Below are 25,013 nucleotides of genomic sequence, written 5' to 3'. Positions count from 1 at the left end.
GGACCAACCATAAAGGAATAAATAAAACTGGCCCTTCAAAAACTAAGGTCACTTTTATCACCGAATACTCAAGACAGTATGGTGAAATTTGCCAAATTATAGACAAACACTTTAAACTCCTGGCAGCAGATGATGGTTTGATTGATACGGTTGACCAAGGAGTTAGGTTTGCCTATAGGAGGAACCGAACAGTTGGAAATATTGTAGCCCCAACCAGGATTAGGACAGAAAATCCTACTACCTCTTCATGGCTCAGATGTGTGGGCACGTTTAGATGCCATTTTCACACCTGTGTGGCATGTGAGAAGGTGAGCGTAGGTGATTCCTTCAGCTCGTCTGTAACAGGAGAGGTCTTTAGGACCAAATAGTGCTTGAATTGCAGACAAACCTACATCATATATGTCCTCACTTACAAGGAGTGTTCTCTCCAGTACGTAGGGCTTACGACTAGGGAAGCTAGAACACGAATCAAGGAACACATGTCAGACATCAGAGCAGGTACATTGTCAACACCACTAGTTAGACATTTTACTGATGTACACCACAAAAGTTTATGGTCCTTTATGTGGACCATTATTGACAAGGTATTCCCCAAGAAAGGTCAAGCTGATAGAACACACAAATTAGGGGAGTGAGAGGTCTTCTGGATTTTCAGGTTGAGAACTAGAACTCCAGAAGGCCTCAACTCTGAGTTTGATTTGATCAATTTTTGGTTGGTCTAGTGCTTGACTTTACTTCTGCAGTATTGAATTTATGTTTCCAAACTAGCACGTTGATCCACTAAGTATGATATATGACTCCTTTTAAATATAGAAACCACTATTCTGCTCTCTCTGTTATATCAGCATGAGGGGTTGCATGAGTGGTTGCCATCCATTTGGTGTAATGCAACTTATGGTGTGGTGGTTGTTACCCTGTATTAATTCCCTGACACTAACTACTGGTTTCTTACTTGACACACTTTGTTCTCAGGCTCCTGATTTATCTATATATTTATCTATCTTTGTGTTTAATTAGGAGCAGACCATCTGGTTGTCCTTTATATATATATATATATATATATATATATATATATATATATATATATATATATATATATATATATATATATATATATATATATATATATATACTTATCATTTTTGTTTCCCTTTCTATCTTTTCAATTTTTCTTCTTTTTTTTTTCTTAGTTCATTTATATACCCTTATAAAAAGCGCTTTGTAATTTATTGCCTAAGAGTACCTGACTTTGACTATCTTGTTCTTAGTTTGGAGGCAATCAGTACATTATGATTGCTTGTTTCATGTGTATATTGAAGCTCTCCTGTACCGCCAATGAGAAAATGTTCACTAAATAAAAAAGAATAGTATTATGTCAGGTCCTGTAACTTAGAAATTCTGTTTACTTAGTCATAGTGATTACAGTACTAGGCTAGCGTCTACGGAGATCAAGTGGGCGTGTGTTGTCTGTACATCGGATTGGTCGCCTCGATAAAGGGGTGTGAATGCCGGGGACCAATCACGATGTGAGCTAGAGTTTTTTAATCACAGTAAGATTGAAGGTTTTTTATTGTGGCTATGAGTAAGGCTTACGCCGAAACGCATCAGCCATAGTGTCTGCTAGCTCTTTAGACTTTTTTGTCTCTGTATTTTACCCGAGGGTATTCACCCTCCAACACTTCGTTTGGAAATTGTTTGGATTTCCTTTCCAATAAATACACTATCCAGCAACCGCTCTGTGCTTCTCATCTTTTCTTTTTGTTTTATGCACCTTTTTGGCCTGAGTGAGCACAGAGCTTTGGGCTGGGGGATACAAGTACAAGGAGCAGAGGAGATATCCACAGGAGAGGAAGGAGGAGGGGGAACTACGGATATGGAACATAATGAGTGAGCACGGAGCTTTGGGCTGGGGGCTGCAGAGTTTGGCGCAACGAACCGGAAGTGCCAGTAGGACTGGGGACCGTGTTCTGCCTCAGACAGGACGCGACTTGTGTGCACGATATACCAAACTGCATCACAGGTATTGAACACAGGAAAGAAACCAGAGTTTTGCAAGATTAAAGGTATGTGCATTTTCGCTGGGAGGCAACTGGTTTTCAACCTGTATTAATGGGATTTTTACTATCATGGCACACTTGAATGTGTTTATTAAACCAGAAGGTCAGGTTCCTACAAGCAAATAAACAAGAGGAGAGAGGAACTCCATCTTGCAATTTGGCTAAGGTGCTTAAGGTCCAGGGGGACATCAATTGTGAATTGTATGTGCTAAAGGGTTAATTGCAGTTATCTGTATATAATATCAAGTCTTTCACTTTGATCAGTTTGACCCACCTGGCTATATTTACACCACCTGAACAGACACTTAAAGGGACATGCAAACAAAATGATATATTTTGCAGGAGCATATTACTTTTAAATTAATACCCTTAGTGCTTGATTATATTATATTTGTAAACTTTATGAATGGGTAATGACAACAAATACCTCAAAGTCTGTGGACATTTTTGATTTTTGACAAAGTTTACAACTACATTGCAATTTAACGTTAAATGTAATGTAAAATAAAATGCATTAGTAAAGTAGTTTGTCTATTTTTTTTACACTAGAATGTCTCATATATTTAATGGGCTCTAATTCAGTCCGCTGTGATAGCTCTTTTGCCAGTGTGATAAACCACAGTGTGATAAATCAAAAGAACATCAAATCTACCAAAAACAAAGGTCTAGCACTCACGGGACTCACATTGGGGTAGAATGGGGGTTCTCAACAGAAAATGTTGCCAGGCAGCAGATGGTATAAAGAAGCCTTCATATGTTATCTGTTGGTACTATATATGATTTATTAAGATTAGAACAGAAATACTTATGTGTTAAAACTGTACTTGCTATATAAAAACGTATTTCTCCTCTTCTGAAAAATGTTTGAGTATTGTCATGTTAGACACCTGTTTGTTATTGAGGGGGGGTTGCTATGGTTCTAGTAATAGTATATTATGCCATGGCAGTATAGAAATTAATCTCCCCATATTAATGTATTCTAGACACTGTTAGCAGTTATTTGTAGCCACCTTAAGATCATTGGCATGCAGATATTGAATGTGGCTACTCTGTATGAATAATGTTTTTGATGCCATGATAGACTGCATCCCTCTTCTGTATTTAGTGATACAATATGCAAGGGAGATCTCCAGAGGATTAATCAGAACATAGGAGAATTGATTGGATGTAAGTTTATTTCTGATCTATGTTGTTTAGTAAATGAGGAGGCAGGCAGTTTTTTTTCCTAGATCAAAGTAATTGTCGTACAGTATACATACACTACTTACATACATACATACATACATACACACAGATATATTCACAGACTACACACATGTACAATGTACAGATAGGCAGACCCACACATACATACACAGTCACACACTACAAACATAAACGCATACACTCACACATGCATGTACCCACATACTTACATTCACACACATGCACAGATAGACAGACATATACAGAGGCATACATGAATACAGACACATACAAACACCCGAATGGTGAAGTATTTTTTCTTTAATTATAGATGAAATAGTTATCTGTAGGTTTTGTTAGCACATCTCTGTAATAGTTTGTCAAAGTCTAGCAATGGAATGGTATGTAATCTGGAGGGCGTGGGGGCATCAAAATGGAATTTTTTGGAATGGGACAAATGTCTTACTGAATGTTCAATAAAACGCAATGCGATTAATTATAAAAGAAACTGAAAACAAACAGGATAAAATAAACAAAGTAGTAGAGGAATTGAATGATAATTTTAACAAATGGCAGAGAAATGAACAATGCAATGAATTAAGTGAAGAGATTAGAATTGAACTTGAAATTACAGGATGAAATCAAATCGAGGAAAAGGACATTTTTGAGGGATTTGTTGGACTACAAGGAAGGGGTTGTTACTTAACAAAAAAGGGAGAATAGTGGCACTACCAGAAGTAGTTCCCTAGTTGAATGATTGCTGGGTATTATTTATATTTCTAACCATCAGCTATTCGTGGAGGGAAGAGGTGCTGTACACAATTAATATGAGCAGGGGTTAGTAATATCAGAGTGACATTACAAAAAGTGTGTACCAGTTAGCACTCAGCTACTTATATTGTACATTGTAGACAATTATATGTAATTGTATATAAACAAGAAATAATATAAATTTAATAAAAATTAAATTTTAAAACCGACTTTCTTGTTCTTATTTATATACAATTAGATATAATTGTCTACAATGTACAATATAATTAGCTGAGTGCTAACTGGTACACGCTTTTTGTAATGTCACTCTGACGTTACTAACCCCTGCTCATACAAGGAAGGGGTTGTATATGATTATGCAGGTCAGAAATCAGGTACATCTGAATCAGATAGATCTGGTTCAGAGACTGATACAGGTAGATCTGTTATCCTCCTGTTTAGGCAACAGGAGGATAACAGACAAAAAAAGAGAAGGGGAGGAAGAAAACACAGGAAAAATGGGTCATAAACAAACGAGTTATGCTCTGAGAAGTTAGCAGAGCAACATAACATCAAAATAAGTGATAGCAATAAAGAAGAGTTGGAGGTAGTAAATTTGTCAAAAAAAGAACTGAATAAACCTCACATTGAAGTGTTGAGTAAGGGATTAACTTTTTGTCCCAACAACAATTTGGACAAATTTACTGCTTACAAAGACCTACACTTCTTTGCTAGGAAGATGGTTTTGAGGAAACTTAATATGGGTAAAGTGGCTGATGAAAGGTTGGATATACATGATAGTATTTCTAAAGAAATCTTATCTGAGGAAAAACTGAAGCTGATAATACTGGCGGTATTGGTTTTAGTGTTTTAAAACCAAAATCTTCCTATATGCCATCATTGTCCATGGTATCGAGTGTCATGACATTTGTTAAATTAGTAGAAAGAGATTATAAAGGGCTGACTACTAATATAAAAAAAAAAGAATCTAACTGGCATTAAATAATTTGATTGATAAAACTATTGTGGTCAAACCCTCAGACAAGGGGGGTAACGTGGTTATCCTCAATGTTCAGGATTATAAAACAGAGTGTTTGAGACAACTTAACAATACAGCCCAGTATCAAAAATTTTAATTCAATCCAACCCTTCAATACAAAGAAGAGTTAGACAGCATTCTAACTAGAGCTCTAACTGATGGCCTTATAAATAAAAAGGAACTATCCTTCATACAGGTCAAATTTCCAGTCACCCCAACATTTTATACAACACCCAAACATAAGAGCCCACCACCAGGGTGGCCAATAGTGTTGGGGATGGGGTGACTAACAGTGGGTGTAACCAAATATCTGGACTAGTGCCTGAGGCCCTCTCACACCTCATTACCCTCCTACATCAAGGACACCACTGAAGTATTGAGAAAGCTTGATGATATTTTACTCACCCCAGAAACAATCTGGGTGTCTATTGACGTAGAGGCATTATACTCCTCCATCCCGCACACCATAGGTATTGAAACTATTAAAGAAATTTTAAAGCATAGAGGCCAAAATATGTGATGACCATACTGACTTTGTTCTGAAACGTACACTTTGTCCTTAATAGGAATTACTTTAAATTTAATGGCAAATATTATAGACAAATGATGGGCACAGCAATAGGTGCATGTTGTGCACCAACCTATGCCTGCCTCTACCTTGGTAGATGGGAAAATTATTACATTTTGGATGCTGCAACAGAATTTGGAAATGCAATAGCACTATGGATTTGTTTTATTGATTATGTCCTTTTGTGGGAGGGCACATCAGATGATTTGCTGAAATTCATGCAGCAACTAAACTAACAATGAATCTTAAAGGGACACTGTACCCAAAAATTTTCTTTCATTAATCAGATTGAGCATGAAATTTTAAGCAACTTTCTAATTTACTCCTATTATCAAATTTTCTTCATTCTCTTGGTATCTTTATTTGAAATGCAAAAATGTAAGTTTGGATGCCGGCCCATTTTTGGTGAACAACCTGGGTTGTCCTTGCTGATTGGTGGATAAATTCATCCACCAATAAAAAAGTGCTGTCCAGAGTACTGAAACCAAAAAAAAGCTTAGATGCCTTCTTTTTCAAATAATGATAGCAAGAGAACGAAGAAAAATTGATAATAGGAGTAAATTAGAAAGTTGCTTAAAATTGCATGCTCTTTCTGAATTACAATAGAAAAAATTTGGGTTCAGTGTCCCTTTAACTCTATTCAAAGGTTAATTTGAGATTCCAGTTATCTTTTTTGGATTTAAAAATTTCCAGACACCAAGATAGATTAGTAACAGAAACTTTCAGAAAGAGTACCTCTGCTAATACTTTGCTAGAAGCATCTAGTCATCAACCTTTACATCAAATCAATGCCATTCCTATTGGTCAATATCTAAGACAGAAGAGAAACTGCTCATCAGAGCTGACAAAAAATATGCTGATGATTTGAGGGAGAGATTTTTAGCCAGAGGTTATTCCAAACAAGTCATTAAAAAAGGATACAAAAGAGCAAGAAAAATTCCACGCGAAAAGTTATATCAGACATTGGATAAACAAACAAGCTCTGAAGTGAGGTTTATCAGTACTTTTTATTCTGAGTGGGAAGAATTGAGAAAGATACTGCGTAGACACTGGAATATCCTAACCACAGATACTGATATTCAAAAAATAGTTGGGGAATATCCATTAATGACAGCCAGACGTGCTTCTTCTCTCAAGGATAAATTAGTACACAGTCACTACAAAGGGAATAATGATTGGCTTGGCAAACATCAAAAGGATGGCTGCTACAGGTGTGGTAAATGTAAAATGTGTAAACATTTAGTTAAGGGCCAATATATAATTGACACAATTGGATACCCACACAAAGTTAAGGGACATATGACATGCCATAGTGAGGGAGTAGTATGCGTCGCCTATTGTTCTTGTCCCCGGTTTTAAAGGGACACTGAACCCAAATTTTTTCTTTCATGATTCAGATAGAGCATGCAATTTTAAGCAACCTTCTAATTTACTTCTATTATCAATTTTAATTAGTTCTCTTGCTATCTTTATTTGAAAAAGAAGGCATCTCAGTTAAGGAGCCAGCAAATGTTTGCTTCAGTACCATGGACAGCACTTGCTTATTGGTGCTGACCAATCAGCAAGGACAACCCAGGTTGTTCACCAAAAATGGGCCGGCATCTAAACTTACATTCTTGCTTTTCAAATAAACATACCAAGAGAATGAAGAAAATTTGATAATAGGAGTAAATTAGAAAGTTGCTTAAAAATGCCTGCTCTATGTGAATCACGAAAGAAATTTTTTTGAGTACAGTGTCCCTTTAAGTGGGCAAAACAGAAAATTTAGGGAACGAATGAAGGAGCACAGAAGGGATATTCTTAATGAAAAAATTAAGGATAGTGGAGTAGCCAGACATTGTTATGAGGTACACCAAAGTAGTGTTCAAGATTTGAAATTTATTGTTTTGGAACTGATAGAGAAAGAGGGGGTGATTGGGATATTCTACTCCTTAAGTCTGAATGTAGGTTGATTTATAATTTGAACTCACTTCTGCCTAAAGGGGCTGAATGAAGTATTAAACTACGCTCCATTCCTTATAAATTGATATTGGATATTAAAGCCTTGTTAAATTTGAGGGGTTAATGCCCCGTGCACTGCTAGTTACTATATATGTTCATCAATGGATATATAGCATGTATGTATATGGCACGCCTTAACTACGCTATTCCACTATATTTATGTTCAATATGATTAGGTAGTTTAGAAAGTATAAATTAAATACAAGTATACCCTGCCCCTTTAAGCATATACGCTGTAATAAGGCACTGATTAAGTAAAATTGTGTTATTTTTTAACTTATATTCATGGCCTTAGACTATATGCTTAGATAACTGATCACGGATGCCGATGAGGCAATGTAAAACATTTTCTTATTTCTATCTTGTAAAATAGCTTTTATTGCAATTAGTTTTGTTACTATGTGCAAGAAGCAATTAAGTTTCAATTTACCTGTGGGATGCCTGGTAAATAGAACAGAATCTATGCAGCAGACATCAATTGATTGTGCTTAAGGAAACCCCAAGTGATGTAGGGTGAAACGTGTATCGACTTGTCTATCGGCTGATGACTATTTCTATGCGGTTTGGAATTACAGCGCTCTAAATATTTCAGACCCAGGAGCCCTTTGTTACACTCCCTATGTGAGCACAGGACATCTACTGTAAATACCGGTGATTGGTGCATGTGAGTTACACGGGGGTAAAATCACTACAACATTCAGGTAACACTGAGTGAGAAGCTGTGTGTTTTTGCCTCTGACACGGAGGAGGACACTGTATGAGGAGCATTAGTCCTTACCCTGTTGAATTGTACTTTTGGCTTGTTAAACTGCCGGAGTGAGTGGTCTGGGATGAAGCACAGGGTTTAATGATAATCTTTATGCCCAATTGTGTTTGGACCGGAGCCTGCTTGAACAATATCCGTGTTGCCACATAGCAGCAAAGGTAATAGTCAGGAGGACCCAGACAGTTTGGTTTTGTATTCATAAATAGCAGCAACTGTACAGATTTAAGGAATTAACTTTGGTATTTTCCTATAGCTATATTTTTCAGCTTTCTTACTGCATGGCTATACTAATGGGGATCCCTGTATATGCTTTTGGGTAATGAATGATTTGCATGCACTATATACCTTAGACCATTAATTGTATGGTTTTTCTTTGCTTAGTTATTTCTCTTTTCGCACACTGTTCACAACTCTAATAAATTTAGATTTATTATTGCTCATCAAGTATCTGTGGTTGTGTGTTTTTGAGATCCTAGTAGTCCTTATCTTTAAGAAGGCTCAATATGGGGTTGCTGGATAAGGTTTACCAATGGTTTTTCTTTTTTGAAAAAAATTAATTATCTAAACCTCAGTGCACCTTGGTACCCACGTCAGCATTGGAGTACTGTAGGTCCTTGACCATAGCCACTACATCCAATATCATCTGGTACAAATGCTGTAATATATATTTATTAATGTAACTTGTGCATTCATATCCGAATGCAGAAGAGCCATTTGTCTTTTCAGGAGCTGTATTGATCCTGATGCAAAATCAGGTTCTGGATTTGCACAGATCTTGTAACAAAAATACACCTCCGAAAACAGATGAAACACTCTCTTTGGCATTCAGATTCTAACAAACGATCCAAATGCATGTCTATTAGTTAATCCCTTTATTACCCATTCCCTTGTTTTGCATAACCAACATTACATTTTTTTTTATCTCTAATTGTCTTGTATCTAAGCCTCTGCAGACTGCCCCTATCAGTTCTTTTAGCAGACTTGCATTTTAGCCAGTGCTGAGTCAAACTCCACAGGAGTGAGCACCATGTTATGTATATGGAACACAAACTAGAAGTGTCAAGCTGTTAAAACTGAAACTGCACTGAGATAAGCAGTGACCTTGAAGGGCTTAGAAATGAGCATGAGCCTAACTAGGTTTAGCATACCAAGATAAAGCAAATTCGATAAAAATGTATTGTAATTTTTTTTTAAATTGCATGCTCTATCTGAATCATGAAAGTTTAAATTTTGACTTTACTGTGTAACAGTTCCTCTTAGAAATGATGATATTGTTGCAAAATTAGAGTACAGACTAGGAAGTATTAACTGCAAACACCATACTATTTACCAAATGAGAATATCAATGCACATGCTCACTAATACAACATAAAGCATGATCTAACTGGGCATTATGTAATCTTTCATAGTTGAGACTGAAACTGTTTTTCCCCCAATTTACATTTATGGTTGAATTGATCTCTTGGTATCCTGTGTTTAAAGCATACCTAGGTAGACTAAGTAGCAAAGGCAGCTACAGATATGCATCTTGGTGAGGTGGTATTAATGTTTAATTACAAAGAATCATCATCAATAGTAAAAACTATTGCTAGGAAATATTTCCCTTAACGAAATTCACATTTTGTCAGCACGTATGGACCTGGACATGAACAATCAAGTGTTGAGGGAGGGAAAGTTAGGACAGGGAAATTACACAAACCTTACTTCATTTAAGTGTTAAAGTTATTAGGGGAGGAGGTTACAAGAGTAATTGAATGTCCTGTTGAACAGAGAATAAGGTAGGTTGTGCATCACAAAAAAAAAAAAAAAAAAAAAAAAAAAAAAAAAAAAAGTAAATCATGATGAATAGTTATGAAATTGAGGTTGGAGAGGATTTTCATAGAGCAGCAAAGCTTCAATGACACTATTTTACCCTCATATTTAATGTAAGATTGACATATTGTACATGTTATCCCCCTATTCTACTGTTAAGAATTTAGGAGACTAAAAACTTTGATGCAAAAAAAAAAATCCTAAAATGTTTAGCCATTGATCAAATATGTTCAATATGGAAAAATCTCTTAATTTGAAACTATTCCATGGGTTTTAATTTAGACATGGAATCAAGACTCAGTGATCTCCAGCAGATAATCTAGCAATTGGTTGCAATGCAAAGTAGATATAAAATGGCATCAAAATGAAATGAAACATTTTATATTCAAAAGGTTTTATTCAGCCAGCAGAATATGTTTCCTAACTACATGTTTCCCCATCACAGCAGCACAAACCACCAATACAACAAGACTCAGAGAACCTACTGCCACCCACACCCAGAACTCCAATGAATCCGGATTCTGGGTCACTGCCAGTGCTTTGTTTTGGTCCGGTCCAATTACCAGTAAAGGTCCCAGAATGGCCAAGGTTTGTTCTTGCTCTACAGAAGTACCTGTAATAGGTAAACAGATTAAAGGTTTTGCACTATACAACTACATGCGCTAAATCTTTGCTGTACTGTTAGATATTTAAACCGACAGATTATCTAAAGTTCACAACAATGCAATATTTAGTACACTGCTTAAAAATATGTAGTTAAGATATTTAGACTTATGGGACACTCTATAAAACAATTGAGCAGAATTTGATTCTAATTGGCATAATTTACTCCAGAATATAGTGTGGTATGGGTACAAAGAACTACTCCGTTATTCTAGGAAACACAACAGCATTAACATACCAGGTCCAGCTTGCCTCTTTCCTCTACCTCGATTATACTGGTTAACCCTCCTGCTCTGACTAGGAGATGCCACACAGTTCCCAGTGTCACAGCATCTACAGATGTCATTGGTACCTTCAAGAGGGGACCAACTGTGAAGACAAATTAGGTCATTAAGCCTATGTTATAAAACAAAACTAGCATTTTTGTTTAATAGGCTTTTTGCCACACTCAAAGGACCAAATAGTGGTCTAGTTGTACTAGAATCCTTTAACCTATTCCGCAAAGCAAAAAAAAAGGAGTGCTTTTATTAAGCAAGATGTTTCCCAAACTGCTTCTAGGCTACTTACGTATTGCTGGTTTTGCTGAATGAACAAGCCTTGTTCACAGGATCTGGAAGTTGGGTAGCTGCTGCAGCTTTTAGGCTGCAAGTGATGTAGATCTAGGGAACAGATTGGAAAAAGTTGGACTCAAAATTATATAAAGAGATAATTTGAGCCCAATATTTCATTTTAATGCATTTCTTACAGTGGATACATCTCTCCCAGTAAATCTAAAAGCATCAACCGTGAACTGGAGTTTGTCTGGCTGGGGCCTTGGGGAGATAAATACAGATGTGGAATCTGCCTCTTTCCCATCCATCAAGCACCTGTAATTGAGGATTTACAATAAGTATAATAAATATGCCAGTGCCTAGCATTACTAGCTGTTAAGACTCACCCATTAAGAGATATTATTTCATATCTGGGATCAGAGTTGGCATTGGGATTTAATGTGGCCACACAACTATCAACAAACACTGTCATAGGCACATGGTTGCCAGAATCAACAGAGGCTTCAATATGGAAGACGTCACCCAGTCGGAAGACTGTAGAGGTTCTTGGAGCACTCCAGTCATCTGATGAAGAGCACAAAGTATTACATACAGAATTCTAACACCCTTTCTTCAGGGAGTACAAACTTACATACCGTTCATGAGATTTAAAGAGAACCCTAATCTTTCTTCTGCAGAAATAGTAGAGCTGTAAGGTATCCATGTTGGTTTGATGGCATTGCTGCTCACATTGCCATGTCTGTAGAAAAAAAAATTCTAAATTAGTGTCTAGGTGTATCTGCCACTCATTGGGGAACAACTTGGGAAAGTACTTTTCATTTAGGGATGGTGACCTAAGACTTTAGGGATCTCTAATTCCAAAGTGTTGGGTAAACTTGTTCTAGAAGGAAAATGAAGACTCACCGTGGATAATAACATTGGATTAAGACGGAAGCAGCATTGGTTCTTACGATAGAATAGCCAGATGGAGTGGGGTTGTAGTTCAAATTTGTGCTGTAGACCATGAATTCAGGTGTGATCTGGGAAGAATTAAACATTCCTTACTGTCAAAGTGATGTAGCAAATAGATATGGCAACTAAGTTACATGCAATTTGAATGTTAACCATAAATAACTCTTTTACTGTCTGTTCTTCCTGCTTTCTCAGCCCATTTCAGTGGGTCTCCCAGCCTAGCCTAATCAGTGCTACATTGGGAGCTTCCAAATATGTTTTAGATGGTAAATTAGGCAAGTATCTGCATATTCTTTATAGTAGTGTATTACATGCAGTTATATGAAAATTGTGTACTGTCCCTTTAAATGGGTTAAAAGGGATCTGCAAGCAGAATGAAGTCAGGTATCATTAGATTTTCCTCCTTTTATTCTCAGTGACTATAATGCATGCATAGTCAGCTCACAGTGGTTCCATTAACCGTTTCATTGCTGTTGAGAAAAAAAAAAATGAAACAAACACAAGCGTGTGATTTAAACAGGGCATGTGATTTTAAACACCTTTCCAGATCACTTTTATCACCAATTTTGCTTTGTTCTTAGTATTAGTTGAAAGCTAAACCTGGGGAGGTTCATATGCTAATTTCTTAGACCTTGAAGACCACCTCTAATCTGAAAGCATTGACAGTTTTTCACCACTACAGGGAGTTGGTTCATGTGTTTAATATAGATAACAGAGCTCATGCACGTGAAGCTCCTAGGAGTGAGCACTGATTGGCTAAAATGAAAGTCTGTAAATAGCACTGAGATAAGGGGGCAGTCTGCAGAGGCTTAGATACTAGATCATGACAGGCAAATAAAAGTGCAACTTGTTTGTTATCAGAGCAGCCAAGTTTATTTTTATAAATTAAATTACAGGGTGTGTGTTCATATAGGGGGGAGGGGAATATATGACTTTAATAATCAAATTGGGATTTTAGTCATACATGGCCGTCAACAGCATTTTAAAAATAGTTTTAACAGGACTTACTGGTGCACATCCACATAAAAAGACTATTTAGTCTTGCTGGGTGCACTCCCAATGTGTATTTAAGCCATTTGTTATGTGTAGCAAACAGTGTGTGTAGTTAGACCTGTGGTTAGTCTTCCTATTTTTAACCACTTCAGATTTGTATGAAGATCTTCGAATTAACTTTTATCAATTGATTAGTTTTATTGGTATCCTGTGATAAAGAGTAATCCTATGTGAGCTCAGGAGCGTGCATGTGTATTTAACCATCTAGCAGCAGTGTTTTTAGCAATGTTATACATCGTAGCAAATAATGCTGCCATAGACTGCTAAAGACATGTGCACACTCCTAAGCTCTCAAGCTACCTAAATTTACACTGCAACAAAAGATGAGCAAAGCAAAATGTGACAATAGAAATAGAAAAGTTATTTAACCCCTTAATGACCAGCATCGTACCCTGCACGTTGCTGCAGTCCTGGGCTTCTCTACCGCAATCTCGCTCAAAACAGTGAGATTGTGCCATTTCTGCATGCCCCACGAGTGGGGCACTGCAGAAAGATTTGTAGAGTTATCAATGCAGAGAGGGCCACTTAAGGTTGCTACCTCAGCCATGTTTGCAGGGAGGTGGTTTCTGGACAACACTAGAGGGCGGAACCACTACACATTAGGCAATTTAAAAAAAAAAAAAAAAAAAAAAATCCTTAATTTGCTGTAAACTGGGTAATAGCAAACAGCTACCAGTACCCAAGATGGCAGCAAATAGGTAGAGGGGGAGGCGAGGAGATGAGGGAGATTACACACTGCAGAACCCCCCCCCCCACAAAAGAAGTACTGGCAGACCTTTGGGGGTGGGGTGTGTCAGGTGGGAGGCTGATCTCTACACTAAATAGAAAATTAACCCTACAAGCTACCCAATTAACACCTTCACTGCTGGGGATAATACAAGAGGGAGGGACGGAATTTTGAAAGGTAAAAATAAAAGGCTCTATTTCTGTTTAAATGTAGTGATGGCAAAAATGCTCTGGTCTTTTGGGGGAAGTTTGAAATGTCCGAGTCCTTAAAGGAACAGTTCACCCAAAACTCTCCCTTTTCAATTGTTACCAACATGCCAATCTACCTGATTGAGTGTAATTGTTTACAAGTAGCTCCTTTACCCATATTTAAAATAGCTGATTTAGCTTGTGGTTTCACAACCTATACTGAAAGTTGATACTTGAGTCTCAGCTATTGATTAGCCTAAGTAAATACAGCCAGCAGAAGAAATTAAACTCAGTGGGGTGTAGGATAGTTAAAGGGCCATAATACCCAAATGTTTAAACACTTGAAAGTGATGCAGCATAGCTGTAAAAAGCTGATTAGAAAATATCACCTGAACATCTCTATGTAAAAAAGAAAGATATTTTACCTCAAAAGTTCCTCAGTAGCCACCTCCCATTGTAAAGGATTTCTAAGCAGCATTTTAGTGTGTTTGTCCTGGGACATCTGAAGGGACTAGCATCGTGCACTCTCATATTATTTCACCAATCAGGTAAAGGAAGCTTACTATGAAATCTCATGAGAGTTAAGTCAAATCTCATGAGATCACAGTAAGAGTTCATGACCTCAGCACTGCTGATGCTGATTGGCTGCTGTTCATTTCTTCATTTTTTTAAATGTATTTACCTGCAGCTGGGAGCAACTGAGTATAACTTTTTAAACAGAACTCACTCTGCTGAGCTGAGGAGATTGTGAGGTAAAATATCTTCCTTTTTTACATAGAGATGCTCAGGTAATATTTTCCTGTCAGCTTTTTACAGTTATACTGCATCAGTTTCAAGTGATTTAGAATATGAGTATTATGTCCCTTTAAGTAATAAAATCATAATTTTCCATTGTTCTCTATGTATTAAGCGTTAGTTTTCCAGACAAATAGGATAAGGAAGCAAGTTTGTGTACACCAAGTGATAATGATATATTACCTGAAACTCAACCCATAGTAATAGGCTGTGGTTTAAAAGCACAAAACCAGCTACTTCAGATACTGAAAATGCAATTTCATAAATTTTATACTCTGCAGCTGGTTTAAACACATCATTAGAAATACATTAATATAAAAACAATTTTACAGTGTACTTTCCTTTTAAGGGGTTAAAAATGCATGCACTACCTGAATAATAAAAGTTTAAAGGGACAGTTTAGTCAAAATTAAAGTCTCATGATTCAGATAGGGCATGTAATTTTAAACGACTTTCCAATTGACTTATTAAATTTGCTTTGTTCCCTTGGTGGTATTTTTGAAAAGCTAAACCTCGCTAGGCTCAAACTGATTTCTAAACTGTTGAAAACCGCCTCCTAGCTCAGAGCATTTTAAAAGTTTTTCACAGTTAGACAGTACTAGTTCATGCGTGTCATATAGATAACATGGTGCTCACTCCCGTCAAGTTATTTAGGAGTCTGCACTGATTGATTAAATTGCCTGTCTATCAAAAGTGCTGATATAAGGGGCAGTCTGCAGAGGCTAAGGTACAAGGTAATCAAAGGGTTAAAAACAGATTAATATAACAGTGTTGGTTATGCAAAACTGGGGAATGTGTAATAAAGGGATTATCTATCTTTTAAGACAATTCTGGTGTAGACTCACTTTAAATTTTGTCTTAACTGTCCCTTAAAGTGAGAAGTAAGAATGATTCAACTTAAAGATTCTTTTAGTATCAGGACAGTCAACATTTAACACCTTGCAAGCAGATGAAAGGCTAAGCTGGGTATGGACATTTTGTATGATAAAGATTAATGTTTTATTCTAAAAGGCAGAAGAATATTTTATACAACACATACACCTTTAGATATTTAAAGGGACAGTCTACACCAGAATGTTTTTTCTTTTAAAAGATAGATAATCCCTTTATTACCCATTCCCCAGTTTTGCATAACCAACAGTTATAATATACTTTTAACCTCTGTGATTATCTTGTATCTAAGCCTCTACAAACTGACCCTTTACTTCAGTTCTTTTGACAGACTTGCAGTTTAGCCAATCAGTGCCTGCTCCCAGATAACTTCACGTGCACAAGCAGTGCTCTCTATATGAAATACATGAACTAACACCCTCTAGTGGTGAAAAACTTAAAATGCATTCTGAAAAGAGGTGGCCTTCAAGGTCTAAGAAATAAGCATATGAACCTCCTAGGTTAAGCTTTCAACTAAGAATACCAAGAGAACAAAGCAAAATTGGTGATAAAAGTATATTGGAAAATTGTTTAAAATTACATGCTCTGAACCATGAAAGTTTATTTTGGCCTAGACTGTCCCTTTAAGAGCTCCTCAGCTCCTTACCTGCAAGCTGTTCCCACATTCTTGGAGACCATTCTGGAAAATCACTATTAGATTTGTACTCTGGGCACTAGGCTGGCAACTCTGGGTTCCTAAAGTAAGGTCTGAGGCCTTCACCATCTTTCCAATTCCATACAGATCCCTCTGCACTGTGACCACCATACTGTCCTCCTGACATTGCACACTGATAGGCTGGTTCTGAGGCAGCTGTCTAGATTGACCAACACCCTGAGGATACCACCTATCATATCCCTGAGCAACTCCAAACCCAGACTGACGCCTCAAAGTCTCCCCTTGTCTCCATCTGGGAGGAGCAAAATTCCCCTGGCAGGCTACTCTGACTACCATAACCACCAGACACAGACAGCTCAGCTTCCCCCACAAACCCATTCTGACTCCAGAAGAAAAAGCACATAGAAAGGATCTGGGGAAGAACTATTTATACCCCTCCCTCCAACTGATTTTAGGTTCCACCTGGGGCAGGCAATCACACACACCTGATCATGTATTACAATCCTTAAGGCTACAAACCTGCCAGGGTTGCAGGATATCTCTGTTGGAACTAATCTGGGCTAATCAATTAAATGTATCCTATCAGAAGCTTAGTGAGCTAATGATTTCCTGCTTTTATTCCTAGGCCCCAACATATTACACAGGGCCTCTACTTGTTTGTTTGTTTTCTTTTCTATTACACAGCTCTGAAGTACAGAACATATTTTGTATCTTTATTTCAGAGCTGTCACAGTTTGAGACATTATGACATTATTCTAGGCCTTTTCTCAGATCACTCTATGGATCAGTAAAATCAAACTATAAATTAAAAAATGTTTTCTGCAAACCTAATCCTGTGTGAACACTTAGGATAATCTGTTATAAATTGTATTTGTCATAGGTTGCAGTTGAAATGTTCTGTCACTTTAACTGTGTTCAGCTTCTCTCTATATATAAAATTATATAATTAAGTGAAGCAATATTTTTAATATTCAATAACAAATGTTACACTTTTTTTTGCAACTATTATTCAGTTCATACTCTACTAAGCTTAAAGCACTGGTTTTCAAACCTATCCTGAGGCCTCCCCAACAGGAAAGGTTTTCAGGATAACCTTGGATGAGAGCAGGTAAAATAGCCACGTTTATTAAACAGCTGATTATTTCACCCGTGCTCTAGTTCAGATCTCCTCAAAATGTGGCCTGTTAGGGAGACCTGAGAACTGGTTTGAAAACCAGTTGCTTAAAGTGATGGTAAATCCTATTGTTTATTTGCTCTCCTCTGCAGGGGAGGTGCTAAAACAACAATTGTCGGGGAGCCTAGAAAAAAAATTGTTCCGCCCCTGGAAACATGCTATTTTAAACAACTTTCAAATTTACTCTTTTTATCATGCTTTCTTTGTTCTCTTAATATTCTTTGCTGATGAGCATACCTAGGTAGGCTCAGAAGGGCAATAATGACCTACTGGGAGCTAGCTTGTGATTTGAAGCTGCAGCTATATACCTATTGTTGCTGGCTCAGTCAATGTTCTCTGATAGCACCCAGTAGTGCATTGCTGCTCTTATGTTTACTCTTCAACAAAGCATAAAAAGAGAACAAAGCAAATTTGATCATAGAGGTGAATAAGAAAGTTGTTTAAAATTTCTATCTGATTTTCTATTCTATCTGAATCATAAACATTTTCCTTTAGAACACTTTTATTGTCAAATGTACTCTGTTCTCTTGGTATGCTTCATTAAAGAGTAATATTAAGATTAGCCATGCACTGCTGAGTGCTAGATCTGGTGAGCCAATGACAAGAAGCATACATATGTGCAGCTACCAATCACTTTCTAGCTCCCAGTAGTGCATTGTTACTCCTGAGCCTATCTAGGTATGCTTTTCAACAAAGGACATCACATTCCCGTGTACAGGAATTCTCCAGACTGGCCCCTTTTTTGTGGAACTCTCTGCCTCACTCCACAAGACTCTCCCCTAGTTTTGAAAGTTTCAATTCCTCTTTGAAGAGTCTACTGTTCAGGGATGCACACAATATACACTACCTTTTCTAACCTCAGTTCCTCCCATTTTTTGTTACCCCTGTGACCCCCTTAGCATGTAAGTCTACAAACACAGCTGTTTGTAGGTCACCTTCATGGGAGCTGATTTACAGCAGTACAGCTCTTGGTAGGACCCTCTACCCACTTGTTTCCTAAAAATATTACCTGCATATCATACATTTGTTTATAGCACTGTGGAATTTGTTGGCGCTTTACAAATATCTGATAATAATAATAATAATAATAATAATAAAAAGAGAAGTAAATTAGAAACTTGTTTATAATTACGTCCAGTGTCTGAATCATGAAAGTTAAAGATTACTTTTACTACCGCAATGAGCTTGCCAGCTTGATTATTCCATAGATTAATTTTTGAGCTAAACCAGTATACAGTGCACTGCCCTAACAGTTGTTATAATTGAATTAGTTGTAAAAGTTAGATCAAATCAATTCTGTCATCAAAGAGTTTATAATCATTATGTGTGCAGACATATTGATAAATTATTCCAATACGTTGATCAGCTGATTTTAGACTTAGGACTAGATGGAGAATAATATAATTCTAAAGCAGTTTACAATGAAAGTACTTATTAAAACCTTTCACAGATTTCATTCTCTTGATTATGTTTGTCTTGTGTGATAAACTCATAGCTCCATCAAAGAACTGTTTGGTGCTGCTGAAAGCGCTGAGAGCAGCAATGGGGAAGAATAAATAGGTAAAGAATATATACATGTAAATAGACATATTCTAAAAATGATGTTCATGTGCTCTTCCTATTCAACATAAAAAGCTGGAAAATACAATGATTTCAGTACATCACATTTGTTAATAAGATAACAAATTATATTGGTGTTATTACAAAAATGCTTTACAAATGATAGAGCCAGGGCCGCCATCAGGAGGTGACTCCTGTCAGGGGCCCACTGAGCCAGGGGGCCCCATGAGGCAAGCACAACTATTATTTATTTTTATTTTTTTAATTTTGGCAGCCACCAGAGGGCACTACAGCAGAGTGCTATTGAGTACGGGAAATGTCATTACAAGGAGTAAAGCATTAGCATTTGAGAGGATTTCTAAATGTGCACTAAACCACTATGCACAGTGTGAGACAGACTTGGCACTTCAGTTTGTACAGTGTGGGACTGAGTCAGAATGCAGATCACTTTCATTTGCAGAGGAGGTAGGACTTACTTAGTAAATGTTTTTTTTATTTCTTTGTGCAATTTCGGATTGTAACTTCAGTGAGGTAGTTGTATGGTGGGGCTAGGGGTCAATAAAAACATATGCAGCAGTCTATTTATGATTATTTGACAATGCTGTAGAAATTCTATATTTAAAACCATGCAAAAATGTTTCCTCCTCAATACACAAATGGTATGTGCCCTTTTGGCAGATATGTTTATTTTTAATTTATATATACAGTATATATATATATATATATATATATATATATATTATATATATATTACATTCCAGTTTACTGCCCCTTTATGCAAGGACTTTCGGTATGCCAAAAGGCATTTTATCTAAGATTTTTACATCTGCATAAAATGTTATAATCTCAGGCTAAGATTGCTCAGTGTTTGAAATGAGTCAGGTTAACTTAACACTGTTCAGTTTACACTACAGCTGACTTAATTTTGAAATACATACAAACAAGCCTAAACCCTGCATTTAACCAGATCTAATGGTATGAGACTGAGTACCACAGCTTATCGTTCCACCAAGACCATATAGAGTACAGCATTTTCAAAATCCATAAGTACAGCTACAGATGGGAACATTTGTACAGCAGATTTGAAGTGGTGCTCTTGGTTGGGAAAAATGGGGAGAAAAAACCCAACCATATGTCAACCTTTCAAAAGTACGTTTCTTCATCGACCCATTCTGACAGATCATTAATGTACAATTTTGAATTTACAGAAGTATTTTTGTTTGCACATTTTAATTATGATTCTTTAAAAAGTGATCTCTTAATTTCTATTTTTTTATCATGCATGTCACACACTGTTGATTTAGTTGATGGCAATATGCAGAAAAGTTATATCCTGTGAGTGTTTCTGTGGGTGTCTGTATTTATGTCTTTGTGCTTTTGTTGGTGTCTCTATGAGTGTGTATGTATTTTGTTTTCTGTGGGTCTCTCTGTGAAGTTGTGTGTGTCTGTCTCTGTGCCTTTTCTGTGGATGTCTCTGTGAGGGTGTGTGTGTGTGTGTATGTCTCTGCCTTTTCTGTGGATGTCTCTGTAAGGGTGTGTGTGTATGTCTTTGTGAATTTTCTGTGGATGTCTCTATGAGGGTGTATGTCTTTGTATATTTTCTGTGGGAGTCTCTATGAGGGTGTGTGTGTATGTATGTATGTCTGTGTATTTCTGTGGATGCTTTTGTGAGGGTGGTTGTGTATTTATTTGTGTGTTTTCTGTGGATGTCTCTGTGAGGGTGTGTGTGTATGTCTTTGTGCATTTTCTGTGGCAGTCTCTGTGAGGGTGTGTGTGTATGTCTTTGAGCATTTTCTGTGGATGTCTCTGTGAGGGTGTGTGCATATGTCTGTGCATTTTCTGTGGATGTCTCTGTGAGGGTGTGTGTATTTCTTTGTGTATTTTTGGTGGATGCCTCTGTGAGGGTGGGTGTGTATGTCTTTGTGCATTTTCTGTGGGTTTCTCTGTGAGTGTGTGTGTGTGTATGTATGTCTTTGTGTATTTTCTGTGGATGCCTCTGTGGGGGTGGGGGTGGGTGTGTATGTCTTTGTGTGTTTTCTGTGAATGTCTATGTGAGGGTGTGTGTGTGTGTCTGTATGTCTGTGTTTTCTGTGGATGTCTATGTGAGGGTATGAGCATATGTCTTTGTGTATTTGCTGTGGGTGTCTCTGTGAGTGTGTGTGTGTGTGTATTTATGTCTGTGTATTTTCTGTGGATGTCTCTGTGAGGCTGTGTGCATATGTCTGCATGTTTTCTGTGGGTGTCTCTGTGATGGTGTGTGCATGTCTGTGTATTTTCTGTGGGTGTCTCTGTGAGGGTGTGTTTTGTGTCCCTTTTGCTATCTTTATTTAAAAAAGAAGGCATCTAAGTTTCTTTTTTGGTTCAGAACTCTGGATAGCACTTTTTTATTGGTGGATGAATTTATCCACCAATCAGCAAGAACAACCCAGGTTGTTCACCAAAAATGGGCCGGCATCTATACTTACATTCTTGCATTTCAAATAAAGATACCAAGTGAATGAAGAAAATTTGATAATAGGAGTAAATTAGAAAGTTGCTTATAATTTCATACTTTATCTGAATCACAAAAGAAAAAATTGGGGTACAGTGTCCCTTTAACCCCTTAATGACCACAGCACTTTTCCATTTTCTGTCTGTTTGGGACCAAGGCTATTTTTACATTTTTGAGGTGTTTGTGTTTAGCTGTAATTTTCCTCTTACTCATTTACTGTACCCACACATATTATATACAGTTTTTCTCGCTTACTATAAAAAAAATTATAAAATATGAGGAAAAAATGGAAAAAAACACACTTTTTCTAACTTTGACCCCCAAAATCTGTTACACATCTACAACCACAAAAAAACACCCATGCTAAATAGTTTCTAAATTTTGTCCTGATTTTAGAAATACCCAATGTTTACATGTTCTTTGCTTTTTTTGTAAACTATAGGGCCATAAATACAAGTAGCACCATTTCTTTTCAAAATTAGCGCTAGTTACATTAGAACACTGATATCTTTCAGGAATCTCTGAATATCCATTGACATGTATATATATTTTTTTAGTAGACAACCCAAAGTATTGATCTAGGCCCATTTTGGTATATTTCATGCCACCATTTCACCGCCAAATGCAATCAAATACAAAAAATCGTTCACTTTTCACAAATTTTTTCACAAACTTTTGGTTTCTAACTTAAATTATTTACAAACAGCTTGTGCAATTATGGCATAAATGGTTGTAAATTCTTCTCTGGGATCCCCTTTGTTCAGAAATAGCAGACATATATGACTTTGGCTTGCTTTTTGGTAATTAGAAGGCCGCTAAATGCCACTGCGCACCACATGTGTATTATGCCCAGCAGTGAAGGGGTTAATTAGGGAGCATGTAGGGAGCTTTTTGGGATAGTTTTAGCTTTAGTGTAGTGTAGTAGACAACCCCAAGTATTGATCTAGGCCAATTTTGGTATATTTTATGCCACAATTTCACTGCCAAATGCGATCAAATTAAAAAAAAAGTTAAATTTTTCTCAATTTTAGGTTTCTCACTGAAATTATTTACAAACAGCTTGTGCAATTATGGCACAAATGGTTGTAAATGCTTCTCTGGGATCCCCTTTGTTCAGAAATAGCAGACATATATGGCTTTGGCATTGCTTTTTGGTAATTAGAAGGCCTCTAAATGCCGCTGCGCATCACACGTGTATTATGGCTAGCAGTGAAGGGGTTAATTATGTAGCTTGTAGGGAGCTTGCAGGGTTAATTTTATCTTTAGTGTAGAGCTCAGCCTCCCACCTGAAACATCAGACCCCCTGATCCCTCCCAAACAGCTCTCTTCCCTCCCCCACCCCACAATTGTCCCCGCCATCTTAAGTACTGGCAGAAACTCTGCCAGTACTAAAATAAAAGGTATTTGGCCCTTTGTTTTTTTTAAAAAAAAAGCATATTTACATATGCTGATGTGTATGATCCCCCCTTAGACCCCAACCTCACTGATCCCCCACCTAACAGCTCTCTAACCCTTCCCCTCTGCCTTAATGGGCGCCATCTTGGGTACTGGCAGCTGTCTGCCAGTACCCAGTTTTGCAAAAAATGTGCCTTTTTTTTTTTAAAAAAAGCCCTTTTCTGTAGTGTAGCTCTCCCCCCCCCCACCAAGACCAACCCCCAACCCCTTCCAGATCCCTTAGATTATATTTTTAATATTTAAACTTTCTTAGTTTTATTTACTTTTAACTTTATGTTTTTCTGTAGTGTAGCGGTTCCCACCCGCTCCCGCCCCGTGCACGCGCCCGCCCACCACCCCCCGTGCACGCGCGCGCTCCCGTGCACGCCCCCGTGGGTCCCGCCCCCGATCCCGCCCCCCTCCACTCCATACAGAGCATCGATGGCCGCCCACCCGCCTCCCACGTAAGCCTCCACCCACCAACGATACCGGCCATCGATGTCCGGTGCAGAGAGGGCCACAGAGTGGCTCTCTCTACATCGGATGGCCAAGGGGGGTTATTGCAGGATGCCTCCATATCGAGGCATCACTGCAATAACCGGAAAGCAGCTGGAAGCGAGCAGGATCGATTCCAGCTGCTTTCCAGACCGAGGACGTACGCCACACGTCCTCGGTCATTAACTGTATTTTTTTTGAGGACGTGTGGCGTACGTCCTTGGTCGTTAAGGGGTTAATGTTGTATTTGTGGCTTGCAATCCTTGCGAGTCAATCAAGATGGGAACTGATCAGTCCCTCTGTTTCCTCTTAACAATGTTCATGGTAGAGAATATTGATTCACAGGTTAAAAAATTACATGATTGTTACATTACATTAATTACAATAATTACATTATTGTTACATTATTGTTTTGGAAATGGCTTCAAGGTGGGGCAGTCCAATTCAGACACTTCATTCCAGAAGTGGCTCACTCCTGCTCCAAGTTCTGTCCTTTGCCTACAACTTAACAATTTCACTTTCGAGAGCAGCACTGTTAGAGGGGCAGAGTTGTATTAAAACTGGAGTCAGTGAAAACACAGGCACAAGAAAAGGGGTTGTCAATAAATCTAAAATCTCAGCATACTCCATGACATCTCTGAAACTGGATTCAAATTCTCACCTCAGCTCTCCCAACACTTTGACAAATTCACTGAGGCTAAAGAGCTGTAGGAATGGGTTATTTTTTTTAATAGCTCCCAATCTTGGGACTTGAATAAAATGTTTGTCAGGTATGTGGTTTGTTCTTGAATTATTTTATTGCATGTACCGTGGGAGCTTATCTTTTCCTTGAAGCACCAAGTTTAGTGTGTTCAGATGATGTGATATCAGTCAATAGGGCCAACAATATAATTCATTTTGGATCTTCTAACTGGTTTGTTGTTACCCTGTTGTGTAGGAATTCACGTATTTTGTGAAGTAGATTTAAAAAGCGTTCAAGAGCTCTGCCACAAGTTAACCATCTTACCTCATTATGCATCACCAAATCACCATACTCTGTCTCATAGTCCTCAAACAACTAGAGAAACTGTTGATGGTTCAGTGCTTTTAAGACAATAAAACTGACCATGTGCACAACCAGCTGCATATTATTTAGCATTTTTTGAGTTCTGAGTTTTAAAATGAGTGCCTCTTGGTGTATGTTGCAATGAAAATTTGAAAAGTTTGG

The 25,013-nt window shown here is 37.5% G+C and overlaps 1 protein-coding gene across 1 annotated transcript; it reads right to left on the bottom strand.

The window, feature by feature from the left end:
• Window positions 1-245: 245 nt before the first annotated feature.
• Window positions 246-16,817, bottom strand: LOC128664710 (zona pellucida sperm-binding protein 3-like). Its single transcript, XM_053719518.1, has 10 exons — window positions 16,644-16,817; window positions 12,296-12,411; window positions 12,028-12,131; window positions 11,779-11,956; window positions 11,587-11,707; window positions 11,409-11,500; window positions 11,080-11,210; window positions 10,607-10,791; window positions 1,670-1,803; window positions 246-456 (listed from the first exon to the last, which is right to left on the bottom strand). The coding sequence occupies exons 1-10, from the start codon at window positions 16,800-16,802 to the stop codon at window positions 246-248; spliced, it is 1,431 nt and encodes a 476-aa protein (XP_053575493.1). The 5' UTR covers window positions 16,803-16,817.
• Between the last annotated feature and the right edge of the window lie 8,196 nt (window positions 16,818-25,013).

Source organism: Bombina bombina, chromosome 6, assembly GCF_027579735.1.
Source record: "Bombina bombina isolate aBomBom1 chromosome 6, aBomBom1.pri, whole genome shotgun sequence".
NCBI classification, from domain to species: Eukaryota; Metazoa; Chordata; class Amphibia; order Anura; family Bombinatoridae; genus Bombina; species Bombina bombina.
Note: the sequence above shows the minus strand (reverse complement) of the source record. Positions and strands in the feature narration are given on the sequence as shown.

Excerpts from the sequence above, each read along its gene's own strand:
- LOC128664710 (XM_053719518.1), bottom strand. The coding sequence starts at position 16,802 with ATGGTGGTCACAGTGCAGAGGGATCTGTATGGAATTGGAAAGATGGTG. Across the intron at positions 11,957-12,027 it reads CTCTTTAAATCTCATGAACG|ATGACTGGAGTGCTCCAAGA; the intron begins GTATGTAAGTTT and ends GCTCTTCATCAG. Across the intron at positions 11,708-11,778 it reads GAAATAATATCTCTTAATGG|GTGCTTGATGGATGGGAAAG; the intron begins GTGAGTCTTAAC and ends CCTCAATTACAG.